Source organism: Ahaetulla prasina, chromosome 1 (genome assembly GCF_028640845.1).
Source record: "Ahaetulla prasina isolate Xishuangbanna chromosome 1, ASM2864084v1, whole genome shotgun sequence".
Taxonomy (NCBI): domain Eukaryota; kingdom Metazoa; phylum Chordata; class Lepidosauria; order Squamata; family Colubridae; genus Ahaetulla; species Ahaetulla prasina.
Genome location: NC_080539.1, coordinates 63,206,710 through 63,228,757, shown reverse-complemented (window position 1 = coordinate 63,228,757; position 22,048 = coordinate 63,206,710). Strand labels below are relative to the sequence as shown.

Below are 22,048 nucleotides of genomic sequence, written 5' to 3'. Positions count from 1 at the left end.
ACACACAAGGAATTTGTCTTGGTGCATATGCTCTCAGTGTACATAAAAGAAAAGATATGTTCATCAAGGTACAACATTTACAACACAATTGATGGTCAATATATCAATATAAATCATAAGGATTGCCAGCAACAAGTTATAGTCATACAGTCATAAGTGGAAAGAGATTGGTGATGGGAACTATAAGACGATTAATAGTAGTGCAGATTCAGTAAATAGTCTGACAGTGTTGAGGGAATTATTTGTTTAGCAGAGTGATGGCCTTCGGGAAAAAACTGTTCTTGTGTCTAGTTGTTCTGGTGTGCAGTGCTCTATAGCGTCGTTTTGAGGGTAGGAGTTGAAACAGTTTATGTCCAGGATGCGAGGGATCTGCAAATATTTTCACGGCCCTCTTCTTGATTCGTGCAGTATACAGGTCCTCAATGGAAGGCAGGTTGGTAGCAATTATTTTTTCTGCAGTTCTAAATGACCCTATGTAAGCTAGCACTGCACATAGTAATCACATAAATGAACAATATATTCAGAAAACCAGAGAACAAAATGAGCTGAAGGCCGGGCCTAGAGTGGGCTCTAGGACTTGTTTTCCTCTTCATAGAACTCAATAGAAAAACTCTTTTTAAAGCCCCCTTGCTATGAGTCATGGGAAGACAATGCTGGAAAATGCCAAACCCTTAGGAACCTGACCAATTATTTGTTTTGTTAAATTTCATGCAATATCATGTGCCAATTGTTACAGCAAAATGATGAGAAGAATTAACAGCGGCATGTGGGGGGCCATTCACTGAAGTCTAATTACTCAACAGTCTTGGGAAGGGGAAAGTAAGTTCCACACATCATGCCTTGATGATGTCAACAGAATTACTATTGAAGTCAAGGACTTTGTGTACCAGAATCAGAAGAAATTGATGGACAGCTTTCAATTTCCATGCAAGTTAGATTGGTGGTTCTTGATATGTAATGATGACAAATGACACATGATCATATAGGTATATTCACTTTGGAGAAATATACATGGACACTAAACCAATAACAAAAGAACAGCAGTTGCAAGTCTAGTCAAACACAGAATTAAAACTTCTGCTAGAAGATAAATGATACAGATCATAACTGTGATCTTGGCTTCAGAAGCCCATTTCTGAAGGTTTCAGTTTTCTTCCTAAAAACCTTATCATTGCTTTAAATTTCAGATGCAAAGCAATCTTATAATGTTCTACTTAGATAACTCCCAATATATTCATTGGGGATTATTCCAAGATAAGAATTCACAGCATTAAAGTTTTCTTTGTTCTTTAAAACAATGGCCAAACTGTATATACTGTACAAGCTGTATTTATTTATTCAAAGTATAACACAGATTTTCATTAAAATTTCAAGGCAGTTTACAAAGTTAAGTGTGTATGCCCTTGTGTAGATAATTAACCCATATATATGATTTTAGATTTTTAGCTGAATAAGTATTCAGAGCCAGTTTAGTCTAGTGATTAATGTACCCAGCTAGAAACCAGGAGACTATGAGTTCTAGTCCTGCCTTAGGCATGAAAGCCAACTGGGTGACCTTGGGCCAGTCACTTTTTCTCAGCTCAACTCATCCCAAAGAGGGGTTGTTTTGGGAAAAATAGGAAGAAGTATTAGGTATGTTCATCACCTTGAATTATTTATTAAAATAATAAAGCTAGGATAATTTTTCAAAATTGCATTTTTATATCTTGATAGTTATTGAATTGTTTATTTTAATATTTATATTGTGATATTGTAATATTGTTATATTATATGCAGTATTGCATATAATATAAACCATTTTTGCAAAAGAATAAATTATTCAATAATATATATAAGATCCCAAATAACAGCCAAAAATGATTTCAAATATTTCCTTTCACTTTGTCTAAATGTCTTACAGTTGCAGACAAGGGACTGTTGTCAGTTTCTATGGAAACTGAACACCTGCATTTTATTCCAGAGACAACTTGATTCAGATAATCAAAACCTGAGAACAGAGGATGGAACAGACCAGACATCTTTATTTTCTGGGAATTGCTCAACCTCTGTTGCCACCTGGAGTCACAAGCTTTGATGATCCTTCTTCTTGTTGCTGCCTGATCTCTGCCCTCTCTGAACAACTAAGAGCACTGAGAGCATATGCACCAAGACAAATTCCTTGTGTGTCCAATCACACTTGGCCAATAAAATTCTATTCTATTCTATTCTATTCTATTCTATTCTATTCTATTCTATTCTATTCTATTCTAATGCAGTAGGTGGCCATTCCCCATTTCATTCCCCAAGCAACCTTACAAGGCAAGTTGAAAAATGATGACCACCACAGTTCCTCAATGAATTTCATGGCCTCTGAATCCCTCAGTCTTAAATTGACACTCTTAATTCCTATCCCATACAAGTAATCTTCAGACAGTAATTTCAGAAACTCGTGGAGAAGAAAGCTAGGTTGCCATCAGCCAAATCCAAGAACAAAAAAGTGCAAAAGCTGAGCCTAAAAGTCTTAATAAAAATACACGAAAGCAAAAGTGCAAAAATTAATTGTTCTGAGATGCCATCAGAGCCTTAGAAATTCCCAAAAAGTAAAGATTTCTAATGAAAGTTGTAATCCAGACTGATCTGTTTCATTCTCTGTTCTCAGGTTTTGATTGTCTGAATCAAGTTGTCTTTGGAATAAGATGCTGTCATCCAAGTCTGGTTATAACAGGAAACATGGGAAGTAAACTCAAAACCCATTTTCTTATTTAAGGTTTTGCCAGCTGAAATCATGCAGTTATAAGCAAGGGTCTCTTTTTGAAGTTTTTTTGTTGTGGGAAAAAAACCAACTTTGCTGTTGTCAGGGGATCAAGGATGCATCTTGAAAAGCGGCAGTATTTGACAGGCTATGAAGGCTACATTTTAATTCTCATTTTGATCCATGGGGAAAGAGGAACATTCCAGATTTCTCCCATCTCTTTTCCTACAGTTCCTTCAAATAGGAGGAGGATTTCTCAACACCATTGAATTTGGGTGTGGCAGGGTTAAAACAGAAGATCAAAAAATAACAGCCTTAATAGGAACTTTAGTGACCCAATTAATAAAATAAGAGGTTCGGGTTGATAGGTTTAGCGGACATTGGCTACTTATTTATTTCCAACGTGAGATCTTCACCGACAATTTAAAGCTTTTTAAAATTGCAACTGGAACCTACATCTTGTTTTGTTGTTTTGTTTTGTTTTTTTTAAAAAGCATTCGTCTCCGCACCCTGAAATTTCTTAAGCAAATCTTAAATCTCAGTGATCGTAGAGGAGGTTGCGACTTTTCAACCCCCAAGTTTGCTCGTCGTTACTTTACAAATTGCATACAATCGAGTACTTGCTTGCACAAGTTGTGGGACTCGAGAGCATAAGCTTAAACACAAAATCGTGTAAATGCAGCACGTATCGGGAGAAAAAAGACAAATCTTTTCGGACCGAATCGTGACATGGCTCAGGTTCCTACGCCATGCTTCGTTTTCTCCCAATTATAGTGCTGCGTTAGGAAACGCTAGCGGGAGATGGACTATCCCACCCATATGCCCAAATTTTTCTCGCAAACACCTTGCCTGAGCAAGATATGAAGCTCATTTCCACGATCGAAAAAGATTCCCCTGCGGCTGCTTAGCTGTTGACAAGCGGTGTGAATGTTGTCAGTGAGGAAGGAATCAACACAGAAGAGAGAATGCATAATATATGGAAGGCTTAAATTTTCATTACAAAGTAAGAGCTCTCCGCAATCACATCAATCCCTCATCCTTCCCAAAAAAGGTCAGACCCCCCCCCCCCCCCCAGCATTTCCAACACAAGCCCGGCGCGGTTAAGGTAGGGAACGGAAACTTAAACCTGAAGAAGCCTGGGAAATGTAGTTCTTAAGAAACTCCTGCTTGGGTCCGCGTATAGAGGACAGCCCAGGTCTTCGCTTGTACTCATTTCTCCTAAACTCCCTGAGGTTGAAGGCGTTGGACTGCAGCTCCCTATATCATGGGGCAGTGCTGCCTGAACGACTGCCCAGTTCACACACCTGTATGTGAAATTAGTACCATAAATTAGTACCATTTTATCCTTAACTGCAAGCAGCCAAATATTTATTATTATTTTTTTATTATTTCGATTTTTATCTTGGGCCAGTTTTGATGAAAAGATGAAAAAAAGGAGGAGAGGTTTTTTAAAAAGAACAAGGACAGAGAAGAACTGGAAGAGGCAAAACAAGAGATCTAAAATAGATCTTGTGTTTGTTTTTCTAAATCTTATAAATCCTTTCGGCATTGGGCCTCGAGTCATAACCTTGTTCAGTTATAAGATGTAAAGATGTATTTTTGTTGTTGTTAGTTGCGAAGTTGTGGTCCGACCCATCGTGACCCCATAGACAACTTTCCTCCAGGCCTTCCTGTTCTCTACCATCCCCCAAAGACCATTTAAGCTCAAACGATATTTAGACGTTATTAAGATTCCAAACTTGGCCTATAAATTACATTGAAAAACTATGAATAATATACTTTATATTATGCAAAATTGACTGGGCAGGAGCTGGGGGAGGGGAGATGAGGAATGCCTGAATGGGAGGTGTGTTCCAGAAGTGTGACTTAGCATTACTTCAGAAAGGAAGGAAAATAGATATATTAGCATTCTCATAAACTTATTTCTATAGCAGTGTCTGCTTTTTTGAATAGCTGGCAGATTTTTTTCCTCAAAATCCTATTTTGTTAGCAGAAGTAATCACATGAAATGAGTGTATTCATCAGCCAAATAAACTGACTTCATGATGGTCTGAAGTATTCAGAAAACTTTTCTCATCAGGTTTCTCAAACTTGTTGCTTTCTAGATACATTGAATTTCAGCAAAAAATTTCAGTGGTTAATTTTCAGTGGTGCAAAAATCCATAAAAAGGATAGAGGCTTGTATATAGTATATGGGTGTGTGTAAACCAATCCTGAAAATTTCCAGCTAGAAAGTAACTTTTCTTGTTGTTGTTCTTGTGGGGAAGTCTAGAGCAATGTTTCTCAACCTAAGCCACTGTAAGACAAGTGAACTTCAACTCCCAGAATTCCCCAGCCAGCATTGGGAGTTGAAATCCACTTGTCTTAAAGTTGATGAACAATTGCTCTTGAGAATGTTCCAGGATTTTTTAAGCATGCTGAGGGGGCACATAATGCCGACTGACAAGCAAGGGAGGAAATAAAGGTGAATGGAGTGTCCTGGGAGATAGTATGGGTGATACCGATTAGAAGCATTACATACTGCAGGTTCCACTTACTGGAAGTTTTTTAAATTAGTGCGGTAAAACAAACTAGTTAAATACTTTTGACCACTGTGAAGCTCTGATTTTTTTTCCCAAACAGAAAAGTTAATTGAAACTAGTATCTTCCTGCTCATTTTTCAATTTGAATTTAGTTTCTAAAGAGCAGTTTATTAGTTCAAGTATGAAGAGTGCTTTTCTAGATTATAATTCTTCATAAGATTATAACAGCATATTTTAGTTAAAGAAAACACCACAGGGGCTCACTTATTTATAATGTTCTGAAATTACAAAATTGATTTCAAAGCCAACTAGCTCAAGTAGAGTGAGAAATAGTTTCTTCTTACAATATAATCAACCTTGCATAATAAACTAAGCCCTGCCCCATACAATGATGGTCTTCGAACTAATTAATTAAACCAATAGTATAAAATTATGAGAAGCATTAGTTCTGACGTCTCTGTATAACTTTCTACTGTATATTCAAAGCAACAATTCAGAGAAATGGACCACAGAGACAGCTGGATTGATATAATTCAAATTTTAAAAATTTCCATATTTCCTAAAACATTTCATCTCTGGAACAGTAAGCGTTGCACATCTCTGATCATTGCAATTCCCTAGAGAAGCTGATAACTCTATAGTCATAATGGTGAATCAGTGGCACGCAGAGCCCTCTCTCTGGGCATGCCAGCCGTCGCCCAATCCAGTTCCACCATGCATGCATGCGCCTCCCACTGGCCAGCTAGTCTTCAGGTCTCTGCCACACATCCGCGGGGCCTTCCCAGATCTCCGCCATTTCTCCCCCCCTTGAACGCGCACTAGCTTTCTCCTGCATTTAAGGTAGGGTTAATTAAGCTAGGGAGTGGGTTGTTGTTGCCCTACTACATACCTTCGGACAGTTGTAGCCAGGCCTCGCACACCTTGGCCCATTTCTTCTACAGTCGGCAAGGCCTGAAGGCCTCTGTAGCCGATTATAGAGCTCCGAATTGATCCGGAGTGCTGTTATCGGCTGCAGAGGCCTTCAGGAACGCCTTGCTGGCCTTGCCGGACGAAGAAGTTTCTGAAAGCCTCTGATAACGAAAAAGGGGCCAGGGGCAATACACGCAAGTGAGGTGAATCAGTGGATGATACCCCCTCCCCCCAAAATAAAACCAGGTGCCTTTTTTGGTGGCAAAACTATAAGGGTCTAATTTTTGGGGAAACACAGTATTTATTCATCAAACTTGTATGCTGCTCATCTCACTGAAAGTGTCTTTACTAGAATCTTAAATACAGTACAGAAAAGCTGTTTTTAGCATTTGCCTATTAACAAACAGAACATATTTCAGTTTATATGTTTATGAAGCTAGAATCAGTTCTGAATCTTTAAGTCTAGACACATCATTCACAAACATTCTTGTTTTTCCAGTAGAACATTTTATCAGATGTTATTTGCCAACTAAATAATACATCAATATATAAAGATTATACATCGCTAATTTAACAACATAAAATTCCACAACCCCCCTTCTATATAACAGCATTCTTCAACCCATCAGAGAACCCCTTCCATTTTTAGGCAATGTCCTAAAGATTTAAGAAAGGAAGTTATAAATCTGGCTGAGTATACTTTAACCTTTAAGAATTCCAGGAAAGAACATATATATTTCCTCACTCAAATTGAAAGAAAAATAAATAGAAGCTTTCAATGAAAGCATATAGTCTACCAGCCACTCTGAAGTGGAGCCCCCAAATCCTTACAAAACTCAATTTTAATAGTCCACTTGATGCCATCGTGTGTCCATTCCAAATATGCCCAAATCCAACAGATACATTCCTCCCATGATACGTGACTGGAACATTCATTTTATTTCCAGATATTCAGTCTGTTTCCATGGCAACACTGCGGGATTCTTTGGCTACCATCAGTCTCATTAATTGACTGTGGAATTTCTCAATTTTCTTTACATCTTGAGCCTGATCTGTCCTATAGAGTAGACACTGAAAGAAAAAAAGCATAGGGAAAAGACTAATCAGGATTTATCTGAACATAATTTTAAACACACACACACACAGTCCTGCTATAATGCTTCATTGTGACAGTGGGGGAATGTTTCTGGGAGGGATACACAAAGAATGCCAAGATTATGTTAAGACTACATTTTCCCAGCAGGGTCACCCATGACATTAAGATCTTCCACTTGCCCCCCCTCCCCCCCCCCCAAAAAAAGAGGCACCCTTTTGGGCAACAGCAATGTAGAAAGAACAATTTAGCAAAGACACCATTTCAATATTATGCTGGAAAAAGCAATGATAAAAGAACTCATGTATTTTGTCAAAAATAAAAACCACCTGGATAAACAATAAAAAGTGATTGATGATCCAGTGCTGTGTGATAAGGTCTCAGGTTTGATTGCATTCAACATGCCAGATGAATATTTCTATATTGTGGTCTTAAAAATATACCCAGCATTTTTAAGGAAAACATCAGGAATCATTTTAAAACCCTGAACCTCAATGACTGACAACCAGAGAAACTGTGGAATTAAATCTTATTGTACACCACCCAGAATCCCTTTGTGATGGAAATGGGTCTTAAATATGATAAACAAAATGAAATAAATAAGTTAATGTGAAAAGAAATTGTCAAGAACCAAGAAACAGAAGAAATCAAAATTGATATCACAACAGATTTCAGAAGCAAAGAAGCACAGTTAAAGCCAAGAATATCAAAGATTTCAAGAACATATTTAATAATTTCAGAGAACTATTGTTTTAAAAAACAAGAAACCATATTACAAATGACATCTATAAAGATACTAAAGATTTAAACAGTATTAGGATAAATAAGAAAAGTCTCCCAAAAGATTCTCAAACTCAGGAGATTTCAATCTCAAACTGATATGCTCAAAGTTATCAATGGTTGGGTAGTAACAGATTCAGAAGTCAAACATATACAGATGAAATACAGGAAGTCCTTGATTTACAGCTGGTCACTTAACCATTTGAAGTTCCCTCAGATATCCACCCAAAAAAAACTATGACACAGTTCCAACATCATCTCCCCTTCCCACATGATCACATTTTGAGCAGCCCACATTTACAGCCGTTTGCAATGTCCAGTGGTCATATGATTATGATTTTCAACGGTTTTGCTGAAAACCAGTATTTATTTCCTGTTTCCAGCAAAAACTGGTCCATAGCAAACCATGAACAACTGCAGCATTTGCTTAATGACTGCAGTTTCCATAACTGCCACCATGAAAAAGATTATAGAATTGGTACTGGTCACGTGGTGACCCACTTTCTGATCATCAATTTATAACTCTAATTGCCAAGCTCAAGTTACGATTGTCAATTTGGAATTACTGTTTACAGTACTGATATATTTGAAACAACCAAGAGACTTAAGAAGATACTCCCTGTTCACATGAATTCTTAGTACAACCAAACGCGGCTGCGCGGGTGATAGAGGAAGCCCCTCGTGGCTCCCACGTGACACCTATCCTGTGCAGACTGCACTGGCTACCTGTGGCCTTCCGGGTGCGCTTCAAGGTTTTGGTGACAATCTTTAAAGCGCTCCATGGCATAGGGCCGGGTTATTTACGGGACCGCCTACTGCTACCGAATACCTCTCACCGACCCGTGCGCTCTCACAGAGAGGGACTCCTCAGGGTGCCGTCAGCTAGGCAGTGCCGTCTGGCGACACCCAGGGGGAGGGCCTTCTCTGTGGGGGCTCCCACCCTCTGGAATGAACTCCCTCCAGGACTTCGTCAACTTCCGGACCTCCGAACCTTCCGTCGCGAGCTTAAAACACACTTATTCATCTGCGCGGGACTGGATTAGATTTTAAATTTACTGGTTTTAAATGGGTTTTATTATTTATATGGTTTTAACAATTCGGCTATGGAATAAGTTTTTTACTTGTTATTTTAGTTTGTATTTATATGTATTTTTAAGTGCCTGTGAACCGCCCTGAGTCCCTAGGGAGATAGGGCGGTATATAAATGTGAAAAATAAAAATAAAATAAATAAATGAAATTAGATGAGCACACTGGTCATTACTAACTGAGAAAGCTACAGGTATTGATGGATTACCTACAGAAATGTGACAAGCGAGAGACGACAAATCAGTTCTAACTCAACTATACCAGCAAATCTGGAGACTGACACAACCCTATTGGAGCTTAATCTACCTACCACAACAAAGAAGATTTAACAGAATGTGCAAATTATCACACAATATCAAATGTTAGCAAACTAAGTTTTTCTGCAGATTATAGCCATAGAAATGTGGAAAGATGAAGCTGGTTTTAGAAAATAACAATAGACAGGAAGAATAGACATCATCACTGATGCGTCCTGGTTAATTGAAAAAGCCAAACAATACCAAAAATAAGTCAATATATGCTTTACTGATTATAGAAAGGCCTTCAATTATGTCAACCATGTTAAATTATGGAATGTCCTCAGGAAAATGAGAATCCCAAAACACCTCAACTTCTTCATACAAAGCCCATACTTTATATGACACAGGAAGGAAAGCCAGTCTATACCAGTGATGGTGAATCTATGGCACGTGTGCTGGAAGTGGCATGCAGAGCCATCTCTCAAGGCATGCCAGCTGTTCACCTGTTGCTCTTCCAAGTTCCAGAGCATATGTTCACCGGTCAGCTGGTCTTTGTGCATGCAGGAGTGCTAGAAACCAGAAGAGCAGCTCCCTGTTGTGCATGTGCGTGCCGGGAACTTGAACTTCCAGAAACTGGAAGACCAGGTGACCGGCGCACATCCGCATGCCGGAAACTCAGCTTCCCAGCACATGCATGCACGCCAGGGAACTGCTCTTCTGGTTTCTGGTGCTCCCGAGTGTGTGTGCCAGGAAGCTGCTCTTCTGGTTTTCCATGCTCCCCTGCGCACATGCGCTCCCATTTTGGCACTTGGTGCTGAAAAGGTTCGCCAACACTGGTCTATACAAAATAAAAACTTATTTTACAGCTTCAAAGGAATGAGACACGGCTATATATTCTCTCCTTATTTATTCAATTTATATGTGGAAAATATATTGAGTGAGGCCGTACTGGAAGATGAGCATTTAAAATTATAGGAAGGAATATCAATAACCTGCACTAATGCTAATGTCATTAGTTTGATAGATGTAAGTGATCTGGAAGTTCTAGTAATGGAAGTCAAGGAGTACAATGAAAAAATGGGCCTACAATTAAATATAAAGACCAAACGAATGATAACAGGGAGAGCAATCAACCTTAGAATTGACAACAAGACAGGGATATGGTGGATAGCTTCTGCCTTTCAGAATCGATGATCAACAATAAAAGGACCAGCTGTCAACAGAGTAGAATTTGCTAAGGTGGTTATGAAAATCTTGAAAAAGATATTCAGATGCCATGATCATAGTTCTCACTCAAGGAACAAATGACATTTGAACAATTGTTCAAGCAATCATATTTTGAATACATTATGCAGACTGTGCTCTGTTCAGATGTCTGTAACATTGGGAAAGAAAAAAGGGGGAAAAAGATAATCAAGAGCAAGGTGAGTGCCCTTGATTACTACAGCAGTATGTGCACTGTTGGGAGACCTGAAGGGCCAGGCTGGGGTCAGATTAGAGGAGAGGTCTATCCATGTGATCACCCAGAGATAACATTGATTTGATGGCACATAATCAAAACGTTTTTTAAAAGTCTAAAACGCATAACTTGTTCTTTATCCTCATATCATGAGGACATAAAATAGCTGTTACAATATAGTTTTACAATGCAAATTAAACTGTTATGACAGAAAGATCTAACAAAATATATAAAAAGGAAGTGCAATTGCTCAGGACCAGATTATTTTTTTATAGTTATGTGATCCCCTTTTGCAAACTTCTGATAAGTAAAATTACTGAGAAAGCCAGATTCATTTAATAACTGTGCTACTATTTTAACTGCAGTGATTCACTTAATTACTATGGCAAGAAAGGTCGTAAAATGGGGCAAAACTCACTTAATGTTTAACTTGGCAACAGAAATGTTGGGCTCAGTTGTGGTCACAAGTTGAGGACTATCTAATCAAAAATCGTTCTTTAGTGCAGAATCAGCTACTTCTAATCAGGCTATCTAAGACTAATGTTCTCAGGAGTTTAAAATATGAAATATATACAAAGATTGTACTTCCCTAATAAGTAACAGAATTGGAAGGGCCTTAGAGGTCTTCTAGTCCAACCCACTGCTGAAGCTGGAGAACCTTTCAGACAACTGGATGTCCAATCTCTTCTTAAAAACCTCCAGCAATGGAGCACCCATCACTTCTGAAGACAACTCATTCCACTGACTGATTGTTCTATTAGGAAATTTTTCCTTATTTCTAGGCTGGCTCTCTCCTTGATTAGTTTCCATTCACTGCTTCTTGTTATGTCTTCAGGTGCTTTGGAGAATAGATCCACTCCCTCTTATCTTCTGTGGTAGCCCCTTAGATATCTATCATGTCACTCCTAGTCCTTTTTATTAAACTGGACATACCCAATTCCCGCAACTGTTCTTCATGTTTTAGACTCCAATCTCCTAATCATCTTTGTTGCTCTTCTCTGGACTTTTTCTAGAACCTCAACATCTTTTTTATGTTAGCCTTTTTATTGGCTGAAGCACTGCTTTAGAATTTTAAAATGCCAAAGCACTAACTCTAAAAACACTGCATCTTATAAAAATCATTTGAATGCCTCTAGGTTTACACAATTGCTTCTTTGAGAAGTATTCAATAAATCAGCTGAACCATTAACCAAGTTTTCTGCTAAAACAATATTGAAAATTCGGTTTGGACTCTGAGAATTTAAAATTGTAAATCATATCACCTAGGTTTTACTTACAACAACATCATCTGTTACTTTAATACACAGATTCCCATCACAATGTCGGTACTTGAGTACAACTCGGACCTGAAATGACACAAAAAATCATTTTATAAAAAAATAAAATAGCATCAATATACACTTTCACAAGTTTAAAAAAAACGTGGCTATTTACACACAGCATCTCAACCTTTAGCCCTTTTTCATCTGATGACAGCTCCCGACCAAAGCACACTTGAAATGAACAAAACCAATAAATGGATCTCCTTTACACAATACTGCATAAGCATACAGGAGCTGATTGTCTAGGACAGGGGTCTGCAAACTTGGCTCTTTTAAGACTTGTGGACTTCAACTCCCAGAGTTCCTCAGCCAGCAAGGTCTTAAAAGAGCCAAGTTTGCAGACCCCTGGTCTAGGAGGTTTTGTACAACTCACTGCAACAGCCACTACCAAAGAGAGCATCTTAATTCAATAGTGAAATATCGATATTCAAATACCCCAAACACTAGAAGTTTGGAAGACTTCCCATCACTGAAACATATTTAATAACAACAACAACAACGAGTTGGAAGGGGCCTTGGAGGTCTTCTAGTCCAACCCCCTGCCCAGGCAGGAAACCCTATTTATTATAACGCTACCAGAAGAAAGAGTTACTTCCAAGTTTACTCCAGCCAGAAAACATGATAAAGAGAGATGCGTAGATTTGCAATACACTCAACCGTCACAAATTCAATACACGGCCAAAAAAAAAAATCAAAACTTTTGATTAATACCTTTCCACTCTGAGCGAGATTAAAGCGTATCTATAGTTGCCAACTACAGAAAAGCCAGCAATTATTGCTACTTCGGCACCACCAGAGTTGGAAAACTGGTCTAAATACCATTTTTATACTAAAATGGTAACAAATGCCACCCCACCCCCAAAAACATGCAAGTCCAGAGAGTCAAACACCCATCAACCCCTCTTCCTTCTGCTCAACTTTTGAGCGAATTCCCGCCGACTTGTCCTCCACCGACCCTCCACGCTTCAGATCGCCTCCACGCCCAAGTACCTTCATTGGGTCGGACAAGTAGAGTTTCTCCGCTGCGCGAGTGAACTCCTCCCAAGTCTGATAAAGCGGCATAGTTGGGTCACTGTCGCCCGGACCGGGAACGTACAGCTCAGCACTCTGAACAAGAAGTAAGATGGCGTTTTTAGACGGCCCACATTCAAGCAAGGGGTTCTCCTATTGGGTAAGCTCGAGAATCACCATTAATAGGAAGGCTTGTTATTCAAAAGTGGCTCCCTCCCCTCAATCTCCGCCTCTTCCTGCCGTACGAGCGGGAGAGAAAAATTCTACAAGGGTTACAGAGGCAAGAGGAGCGCCGTTTTCCGGAGCTTAGCGGTCGCGAAGCTGAGCGCAGCGCCCCCACGTGGTGCAGAGAGGGAGAAGGGAAAAAAAAAAAAGGCTCAGTCGCTGCCGCAGGTCTGGGTCTCAAGGGCCGATGTGACAGAGAAGTCCAGGCGATCACAGGTGGCAGTTCTGGCCAATCAGGAGAAGGTAAATGTAAGAAAGCGATGGTTTCCCTACTTGCCTTGTCAAGATTTCGCTGTGAAGATTTCGAGATGTATTTCCACGTTAGGTGGCTTTGCTGCTCTTAATCCGTATCGTACGTTTTTTAGTTCAGAGGGGGAAAAGGAAAGCTGTAATTTAAAATAACGCTAAATATTGAAGACGTCTATCGAATCCCTGCTCAGTTTTCTCTTCTGCAGACTAAATTTAACCAGCTGCCTTATCAGCTTGGTAGCCGTGCTCTAAATCAGGGGTCTCCAACCTTGGTCCCTTTAAGACTAGTGGACTTCAACTCCCAGAGTTCCTCAGCCAGCTTTGCTGGCTGAGGGACTCTGGGAGTTGAAGTCCACAAGTCTTAAAGGGACCAAGGTTGGAGACCCCTGCTCTAAATTGGCTCCAGGTTCCCAATTATTATTATTATTATTTACTGTGGTGCTTAGAATATGGTATTCCAAGTGGGTTCTGACCAAGGCAAAAAAAAGAGAGTGGGATAATTACTTCCTACTTTCTATTTAGACTCATTTCTTGCTAATACGTCCCCGAATAGCATTTGCCTTTTTAGAAGCTACATCACATTGTTGGCTTATATTCAGTCTGTGATTGGTTGGAACATCTAGATCTTTTTCTCCTCTGCGGGGAATTCTTGCTTACTGACCACTCATTCAGCAACTGCTTGAAGTTACAGTGATGCTGAATGGAGTGGTACTTGCAACTGCTCCTCAAAATTCCGGTCATCACATCACCCCCATTGTCATATGGCCATGATTTGGGTGCTTGGCGAGCAGCTCGTGCTTCTGGTTGTAGTGCCACAGGGTCACTTGATCACCATTTGTGACCTTTCCTGCTGACTTCCCATAAGTCAAAGGGGAAGCCAGCAGGGAAGGTCACAAGTTGCTCCAGTAATTTCCAATGTCTTGCATATGCCTTGTGTTGGGCCTTCCCCAACCCCTCTGGCAGCCCCATGCTCCTTACATAGGGTTCCCACTGCTTCCTGGTTAAAGACTCATGTGTATTTTGCTTATGATGGTAACCAGAATTGCCATGATTGCTGCTATGCAATGCAGTCATGTGGTGCCATGCCTTACAACCGGAAGAAAATTAACACCCACCCTTCTTAGAAGAATGAAATATTCTAGGAAATATTAAAAAGGCAGATTATATGAGATGAGAAAAGGAAAAATATGCTTTTAAAGACAGAGCAGCTCCCTACAGCTTCCTGTCCCCCTCCCACTTCAGCTCCAGAGTGATGGGATTAAGACATGGTCCACAGGACATGTACCCATCTAACAGCAGGGCTCACTGCATTGCGAAATCACCTAGGGACATTACATCAACCCATAGTTCAACCAGACAAACTCCTAGGATTTGCACATGACCCCTACAGCAACCAATGGTATACCTGCCCTTACACAGCAACAGGAAGCTCTAAGGCGGGGCCCAAGAGAGGATATAAATCTCCCTCTCCCTCTCCCTCTCCCTTCCATGTGGTCAGCTACTCAGAATCACATGTGCTTGGTAGTTCTGCTTCACTATTAAACCATTCTTCCAAGCAATCTCCATGTTGCCAGTTCCCCACTTGGAACTAAATCCCGATGGACATTTCTTCCAACAAACCACATTGCTTAGTGATGGCAATCCTAGTCCAATTGCCATCGTAATCTGAAGACTACCTATACAATTGCCAAGCCAGGTCTCTCCAATCCTTGCACCTTTGATTTTCTTTTTATCCCCAGATGCAGCATTTTACTTTTCTTCTTAGAGTTTATCCTGTTGTATCAATCTGCTGTTGAAGCCTAGTTAGATCTTTTGGGATCTTCTCTTTCTCTTCCAACATGTTAGCCTCTCCTAATTTTGTGTCATTTGCAAGTTTGATAGTCAACCTGTCAATCATTTCATCCAGGACATTAATAAAGGCACTGACAAGAGTTCTCCAAAATGGCATTAATAATTTCCCTCTAAACTGAATACATATTTCTATATTACACATAATGTATTAACCTTGTATTTAGTGTAAAATTCTAAACATCTTAATCTATCAAAATATTCTTTTCAGCAATTAATTTATCCAGCTGATCAGCTAAACTGACATTGCTGAAAAATGTAAGTTGTTAAAACTGCATTTTCACATACAATGTCCTATCCTGTCTACCATGAAAATACATCAATATGCTATCACATACTAACGTATCAAATAATAATCTCCTTCCTATGGCAAGCTTAGGTGCACATATTCAGAAATGGGAAGGAACCTAAAACAAGAAACATCACTCAGAAAATGCATAAGAAGTCTTACAAGTGTTACAAGTCAACTCAATCTTGGGAAAGGAGAAGAGAAAAATCTTTAGAAACTTCATTTTGTACTTGTTTAGCAGATTTTCAGTTCTATTCATATATTTTACAAAATAAAGTAACATTCCTCTAACCTTTGTATTGTCTGTTTCCTGATCTGGTCTATCTCAAAGGGCTAACACAGGGGTAGTCAACTTTTTTATACCTACCGTCCACTTTTGTATCTCTGTTAGTAGTAAAATTTTCCAATCGCCCACCGGTTCCACAGTAATGGTGATTTATAAAGAAAGGAAGTAACTTAACTTTATAAAATTTATAAAGTAGAGTTACAGCAAGTTAAAGCATATAATAATAATTACCAAATACTTTATGTTGGACTTTCGCTAAGTTTGGCAGAATAAATCTTTATAAAACAACTTACTGTAGTTAAATCTATCTTTTTGTTTATACTTTGCACACATAGAAGCATAAATTATGAAAACCTAATGAAAATGTTTTTAAATAATGCTATGAAAAATTTTTTAAAAATCAAATTAAAAAAAAGGAAAGTGCTTCAGTATCGGACAAAACCCCTACCACCCACCATGAAAGCTGGAATGCCCACTAGTGGGTGGTAGGGACCAGGTTGACTACCACTGGGCTAACACATTGGTTTCTCTTCCCACAAAGGAGATGGCAGAAGAAGGGCTAATCTCCCTAGTCACACACTTCAACTTTACAGTGCCAGGAGATGATACAATAGAATATATGTCCTTCTTATCATTTTTACCCTTTTATTTCCTGGTAAGACATGCAGGTTAGGGGAACTGCTAGGGTTGGTAAGAGAATGCCAGGCTTCAGTTGTTGTTTTTTAAGAGTATTTTTGAGTAGTTATCACTTTATGCTATTATTTCATTTTTATAATGTTATTGTATTTTAATGCTTTTACTATCAAAGAGAATCTAAACTATTCACATTCCTGTTGGATGGGAGTGGCATATCAGCCCCAGGAAAGTAATAAATAAATTTGTCAATAAAAACAGATGTTGGTTGAAGTATTCACAAAGGCTATTTTATTTGTTTTTCCAAAAAATAAAAATCATAATCTCAGCAATTAATTTGATAAATAGAATCATGAGGGAATTTTAAAGAAGCTGTAGAGTAGACCACCAATGAATCTTTACAAGAGAGGGCAAAGCTGGGGCAGAGCTGGGTGTGGATAGTTGAAAAAATCTAACTGCCTGTTGAAAGGCCACTAACCCTGTATTTAAGAAATAGGACTAAAGCTCTTTGGATAGAGCGGTGGCTCAGAAGGTCAATTTAAATTAAGAAAGATTTGGATTTTGCCAGAAAAATAAACTTGTTTGGCAAGCCCCTGATAGCAACAAATGGTCAAGGAAGGAAAATTTGCATTGAATTGCTTGAATCAGGTTTAAGCCCAGAAAAAAGGGTTGGGATTAAAAAAAAACCCATACAAATTAAATAACTAAAACTTCAGCCTTCATTTACTTATGATCTTATTATAGTGGAGTTCTTTGAATAGTTTGAACTTCCTTTCCCCAAATTACTTAACTGAATTTTATCAAAGGCTAGCTGGAGAATGTTGAGAGTTGAAGTCCACATATCTTAAAGTTGCCAAAAAAGATTGAAACATCAATCTAATCTTTGTTTGTCCTAATTTGAAATATTTCCTTTGTTTTCCCAAGCACTGTAACTTCTGCCCCAAATTAGCACATTGTGTATTTGTCACTGTTTCTGCTGAAACAGTGTTTTATGTGGCGTTTTATGTGGCTATATGTTTTACTATTTTTATTTTGGAGGCAAGGGGGAGGCATCATTTCCTACCCCAATTCAGCTTGGCTTAAAAATGTTTGCATGTAGCACTTATGTTGTAACAAACCAGGTTACAAAACTAAAGTCAAATTATACTAAAAAATAAGCAGAATAAAGCAATACAGGTAGTCCTCAATTTACAACCACAATTGAACCCCAGTTTTATGTTGTTAAGTGAGTTTTCCCCATTTTACGAATTTTCTTGCTACATTTGTTAAGTGAATCACTGTAGTTGTTAAATTAGTAATAGGGTTGTTAACTGAATCTGGTTTGGCCATTGACTTTGCTAATCAGAAGGTTGCAAAATGGGATCACTTGATTCTGGGATATTGCAACCATTGTAAATATGAATCAATTGCCATGCATCTGAATTTTATTCACGTGACCATGGGGATGCTACAACGGTCTTAAGTGTGAAAAATGGTCATAAGTCACTTTTTTCAATGCCGTTGTAACTTCGAATGGTCACTAAATGAACTGTTGTAAATCGAGGACTACCTGCATACAAACATAGGATTATGTTCAGCAAGATAGATAATAGGCTTTCCCACACTTTTCCATCAAACTAAGAACTGGCCTTAAGTGCTGGCCCAACAGAGACATTATGGACCACAGTTAGTCTTAATAGTTTCACAATCTGCTGATTCTGAGCCAAAAGATTTTAAGTTTTGTATCAAAAGTGTACACAATCTTACAAGAGTTCTACATTCAGTGCAATAGCCTCCTGAACAATAAGTCTCCTACCTAGAAGCGAACTCTCCCAAACCAGCTAGCTAGGGATATTGACTAGGGATATAGGTCCTTTTAATCTTCAGGACAGATTTAAATCCTATTCATAAAATAATACCAGGCAAGGCTTAGGATTTTCTCTTTCCTGTTAACCGTTTTCTGCCTCTGTGAAGGTAAAAGAGTGATTTAAAAATGCAACAAACAAATAAACAATTCCCAGAACTGTTTTATTCTTCTTGGTCCGGATATGGCAGGATAGTTCTTGAACAGAAATATGGACAATGTTCTTTTTGTTGTTGTTGTAAATTTTATGTTATTTGGATTCAGGAATCATGCTTGCGGTATCAGATAAAATATTTTAAACTTAAAGGGTTTCCAAAGCTGGACTTTCCCAGCAACTAAATCCACTAATATGGATCACCCTAGGTGAGCTCAAACTATCTTAATTAATATACAATGCCAATTTAAAATTCAGAACATGTACACTGAACATGTACTTTCTTTTTATATCCCAAGACTGAGGCTAGCTACAGATTATCTTTAATTATAAGTAAGAGATATATTTCTCTCCTGCAACAGCTATAGGGCATTAGGCATCCTGGGGCAGGAACCTGGTTTGGCTCTAAATTTTTAAAATTTTAAAGATTTTGCTAGCCTTCATTTTCAAGAAGGCTACTGGGTGTTGTAACCAAAGCGGTCCCTTGTCACCACGGCCGCCATTTCCTTAAGGGTCTATGGAGATTCTCAGTCATCCAGGTAAAAAGCACCTTTGGGATTCCCTTAAGTACTTATCAGTTTTAGTTATACTTGGCCTCAGTGAAATTAATAAGAGTTCTATCTATTTCCCTTGAAATGGAATGGGGTGTGTGTGTGTGTGTGTGTGTTGGGGGGGAATATTATCAGATGTGTTCAGTAAGCTCTATTTTTTCACCAGACATCTCTTTCTCTTCTCCAACCATTTGTCTACCAAGCTCTTGTTTAGCAGGGTTGCCAATCCTTTAGAACAGGGCTGTCAAACACCTGGCCCACGGGGCAGATACATCATGTGCTGGCCACTCCCATGCCCGGTTTAGCAAAGGAGGAAAAAGTCCCGATATTTCATTTCATTTCATTTCATTTCATTTCAATTTCATTTATTAAATTTCTATACCGCCCTTCTCCCGAAGGACTCAGGGCGGTTTACAGCCAATAAAACATAATTTATAAACAGACTTAAAATACAGTATAAAAATCTAATTCTATTAGGCCAATATCAATTAAAAATTATGCTAAAACAATAATAAAACCCCATTTAAAACAATAATAACATAGGCCAACCCTGTATGGTGGAATAAAAAAGTCTTGAGCTCGTGACGGAAGGTCCGGAGGTCGGGGAGTAATCGTATGTCATGTGATGCCACCGTGATGGCATGAATTTGACACCCCTGCTTTAGAAGAATGATAGGCCTCTTTTTAAAAAAATGTCCAAGTGATAAGTTAGCAGATAAGTGATTTATTGTTGAAGCAATTTGAAAGCTTCCATTTTGGACACTCACCCACATTCACTCAAGATAAAGATAGCAATTAGTAATTGTTTTCTCCATAGGTAAGTGATAATGGGAGGGAAGGGATATGCAGCCATGGAAACCCATCAGTTGTTGCCCATAAATTGGCTTGCATTGAACTAAGAACAATATCAGTCTCGTGCCCCATCATTCTGACAGAGTAGGGCTTGGCCATCAGAACAGCACAATTTACATTAGCATGTTTTTTGGGTATTTTGGTAACTCAAGAACTGGAGGAATATATATGAATGCATACATAAGGATGAGTTCTATGTCTGAAGCTGACATGAAAGCTGTTTGTATCACCAAGAGGCTGGAGCTCAAACCATTATAGACATACTACATTTCCTAAATTCAGACAGAAATAATGAAAATATTTTTAAAGAAAACAAAATCTAGTTATTTTTGTCTCATGATTGCAACTATGATTCTCCCTCATTCCTCCCCAGATTTGTTTTTTTTAATTATACAATTGCTGTGATATAACTAGCAAAAATATCCACTTCTATTATCTGCCTTGGAAGATGTACTGCCAACCCAGAAGTTCCTGATCTGAATCACAATGGAAGCTTCTGTTTCATATTAGCTGAAATGAACAAACCATATGGCTGTGTAAACAAGTAGCAAAGCAACCTACAGAATTGCTCTGCAAATGAGAAGTTGGATTATGCAGAGTAGCAGCTTTGGGCTCTAGCTAGAAACAATTTTTTTTTCAAAAAAGTGCAAGTCACCAGTTTCTTTGCCAGAAGTAATGGGAGAAGGAGAAAAGAAAATAGTGGAGGAAGATACAGCTGGGCATACCAAATGATGTCATGTGCATCATAGTCTCATCATGCGCATGGCATGTGTTGCATAATTCATGCCATTTGTGCTATGATTGCTCCTACCACATGTTTATGTTGCTGCTGCCTACTGAGTACACTATTAGTAAAAGCCAGTCCAGTGATGTCTGGGGGATGCACACAAGTGTTCATAGAGACATGACAATGGTGTTACAACACAAGCTTTACCTTTTCTACATGTGATATCCACTCAAAAGAGTAGACTTTGCAGCACAACATTGCTACACCACTTTCATTATTCTGACAATAGTGGCAAGATCCTACAGATACTGCTGACCCAATCCAGTGGTTGAATCTCCATTATATTTCTCTCCTACTTCCCCTCCAAGAAGCTTAAAGTGTACATGGGATTTCCTCCCATCTTAATCTCACACAAAGCTCAAGATGTTGCTCAGACTGAAAAGTAGCAACAGGAACAAGGTCATTTGATAAGCTTTTGCACAATGCAAAGCTGAAACTCTAAGAAACAAGATTTCTGAGGCTCAGCAAATATTTTGGATTATTGCCCATACTGGCTGGCTTTTATAAAACAGTAATCCAAATTAATAGAGGCACGAAGTTTATCTAACCACTACACTGCTGAGGAGTTTATTATGTCCAATTAGATTAATTACAATTAGTTACTCATATTGAGACTCATCCTATAGTCTCTATTTGGATAACTAATTGTAATCCTATAGTCTTTGTAGTAGAACTGCAACCATGAATCAAAAATCAGATTTCTTTTTGCTTTCCAAATAATCTCTGTAGTCAAGTGTTCTTGAGGCTGAACAATTCCAAATTTAGAAAAGTTGCCACAGGCTTATGAGAAATATGGATGTCAAGTACATTTCAGTGTAGTGTGCAGCAAGGGCATCCATAGGAGGATCAAAAAATTAAGATGATATTTCAAAAACAGAAAGCCACTCTTAATTTTTTGCCTTTCATTAAAAAAAAGAGGTGAGGGTTCAGTCATGTGTTCATGGACACTGTCTTTACTTTTTAAACCTCCCTCCCAGCACAGATATACAGAATAACAGAAAAACAGAGTCAAAAGGGACCTTGGAGGTCATCTAGTCCAAGCCCCTGCTCAAGCAGGAGACCTTATATCATTCCAGACAAGTGGCTGTCTAGTCTCTTCTTAAAAGCCTCCAGTGATGGAGCACCCACAACTTCCGAAGGCAAGATGTTAATTGTTCTGATTGTTAGGAAATTTCTCT

At 38.7% G+C, this 22,048-nt stretch overlaps 1 protein-coding gene and 1 long non-coding RNA gene across 2 annotated transcripts; one reads left to right on the top strand and one right to left on the bottom strand.

Moving 5' to 3' along the window:
- Positions 1–694: 694 nt before the first annotated feature.
- Positions 695–13,249, bottom strand: SRP9 (signal recognition particle 9). The gene is made up of 3 exons (XM_058165520.1): positions 13,133–13,249; positions 12,098–12,166; positions 695–7,233 (listed from the first exon to the last, which is right to left on the bottom strand). Exons 1-3 carry the CDS (start codon positions 13,202–13,204, stop codon positions 7,114–7,116), a joined length of 261 nt encoding a protein of 86 aa, XP_058021503.1. The 5' UTR covers positions 13,205–13,249; the 3' UTR covers positions 695–7,113.
- A 201-nt stretch (positions 13,250–13,450) lies between these two features.
- On the top strand, positions 13,451–16,308 carry LOC131189361 (uncharacterized). The gene is made up of 3 exons (XR_009152984.1): positions 13,451–13,621; positions 15,687–15,733; positions 15,855–16,308. It is a non-coding gene; the product is annotated as an uncharacterized LOC131189361 (long non-coding RNA).
- The last annotated feature ends 5,740 nt before the right edge of the window (positions 16,309–22,048 follow it).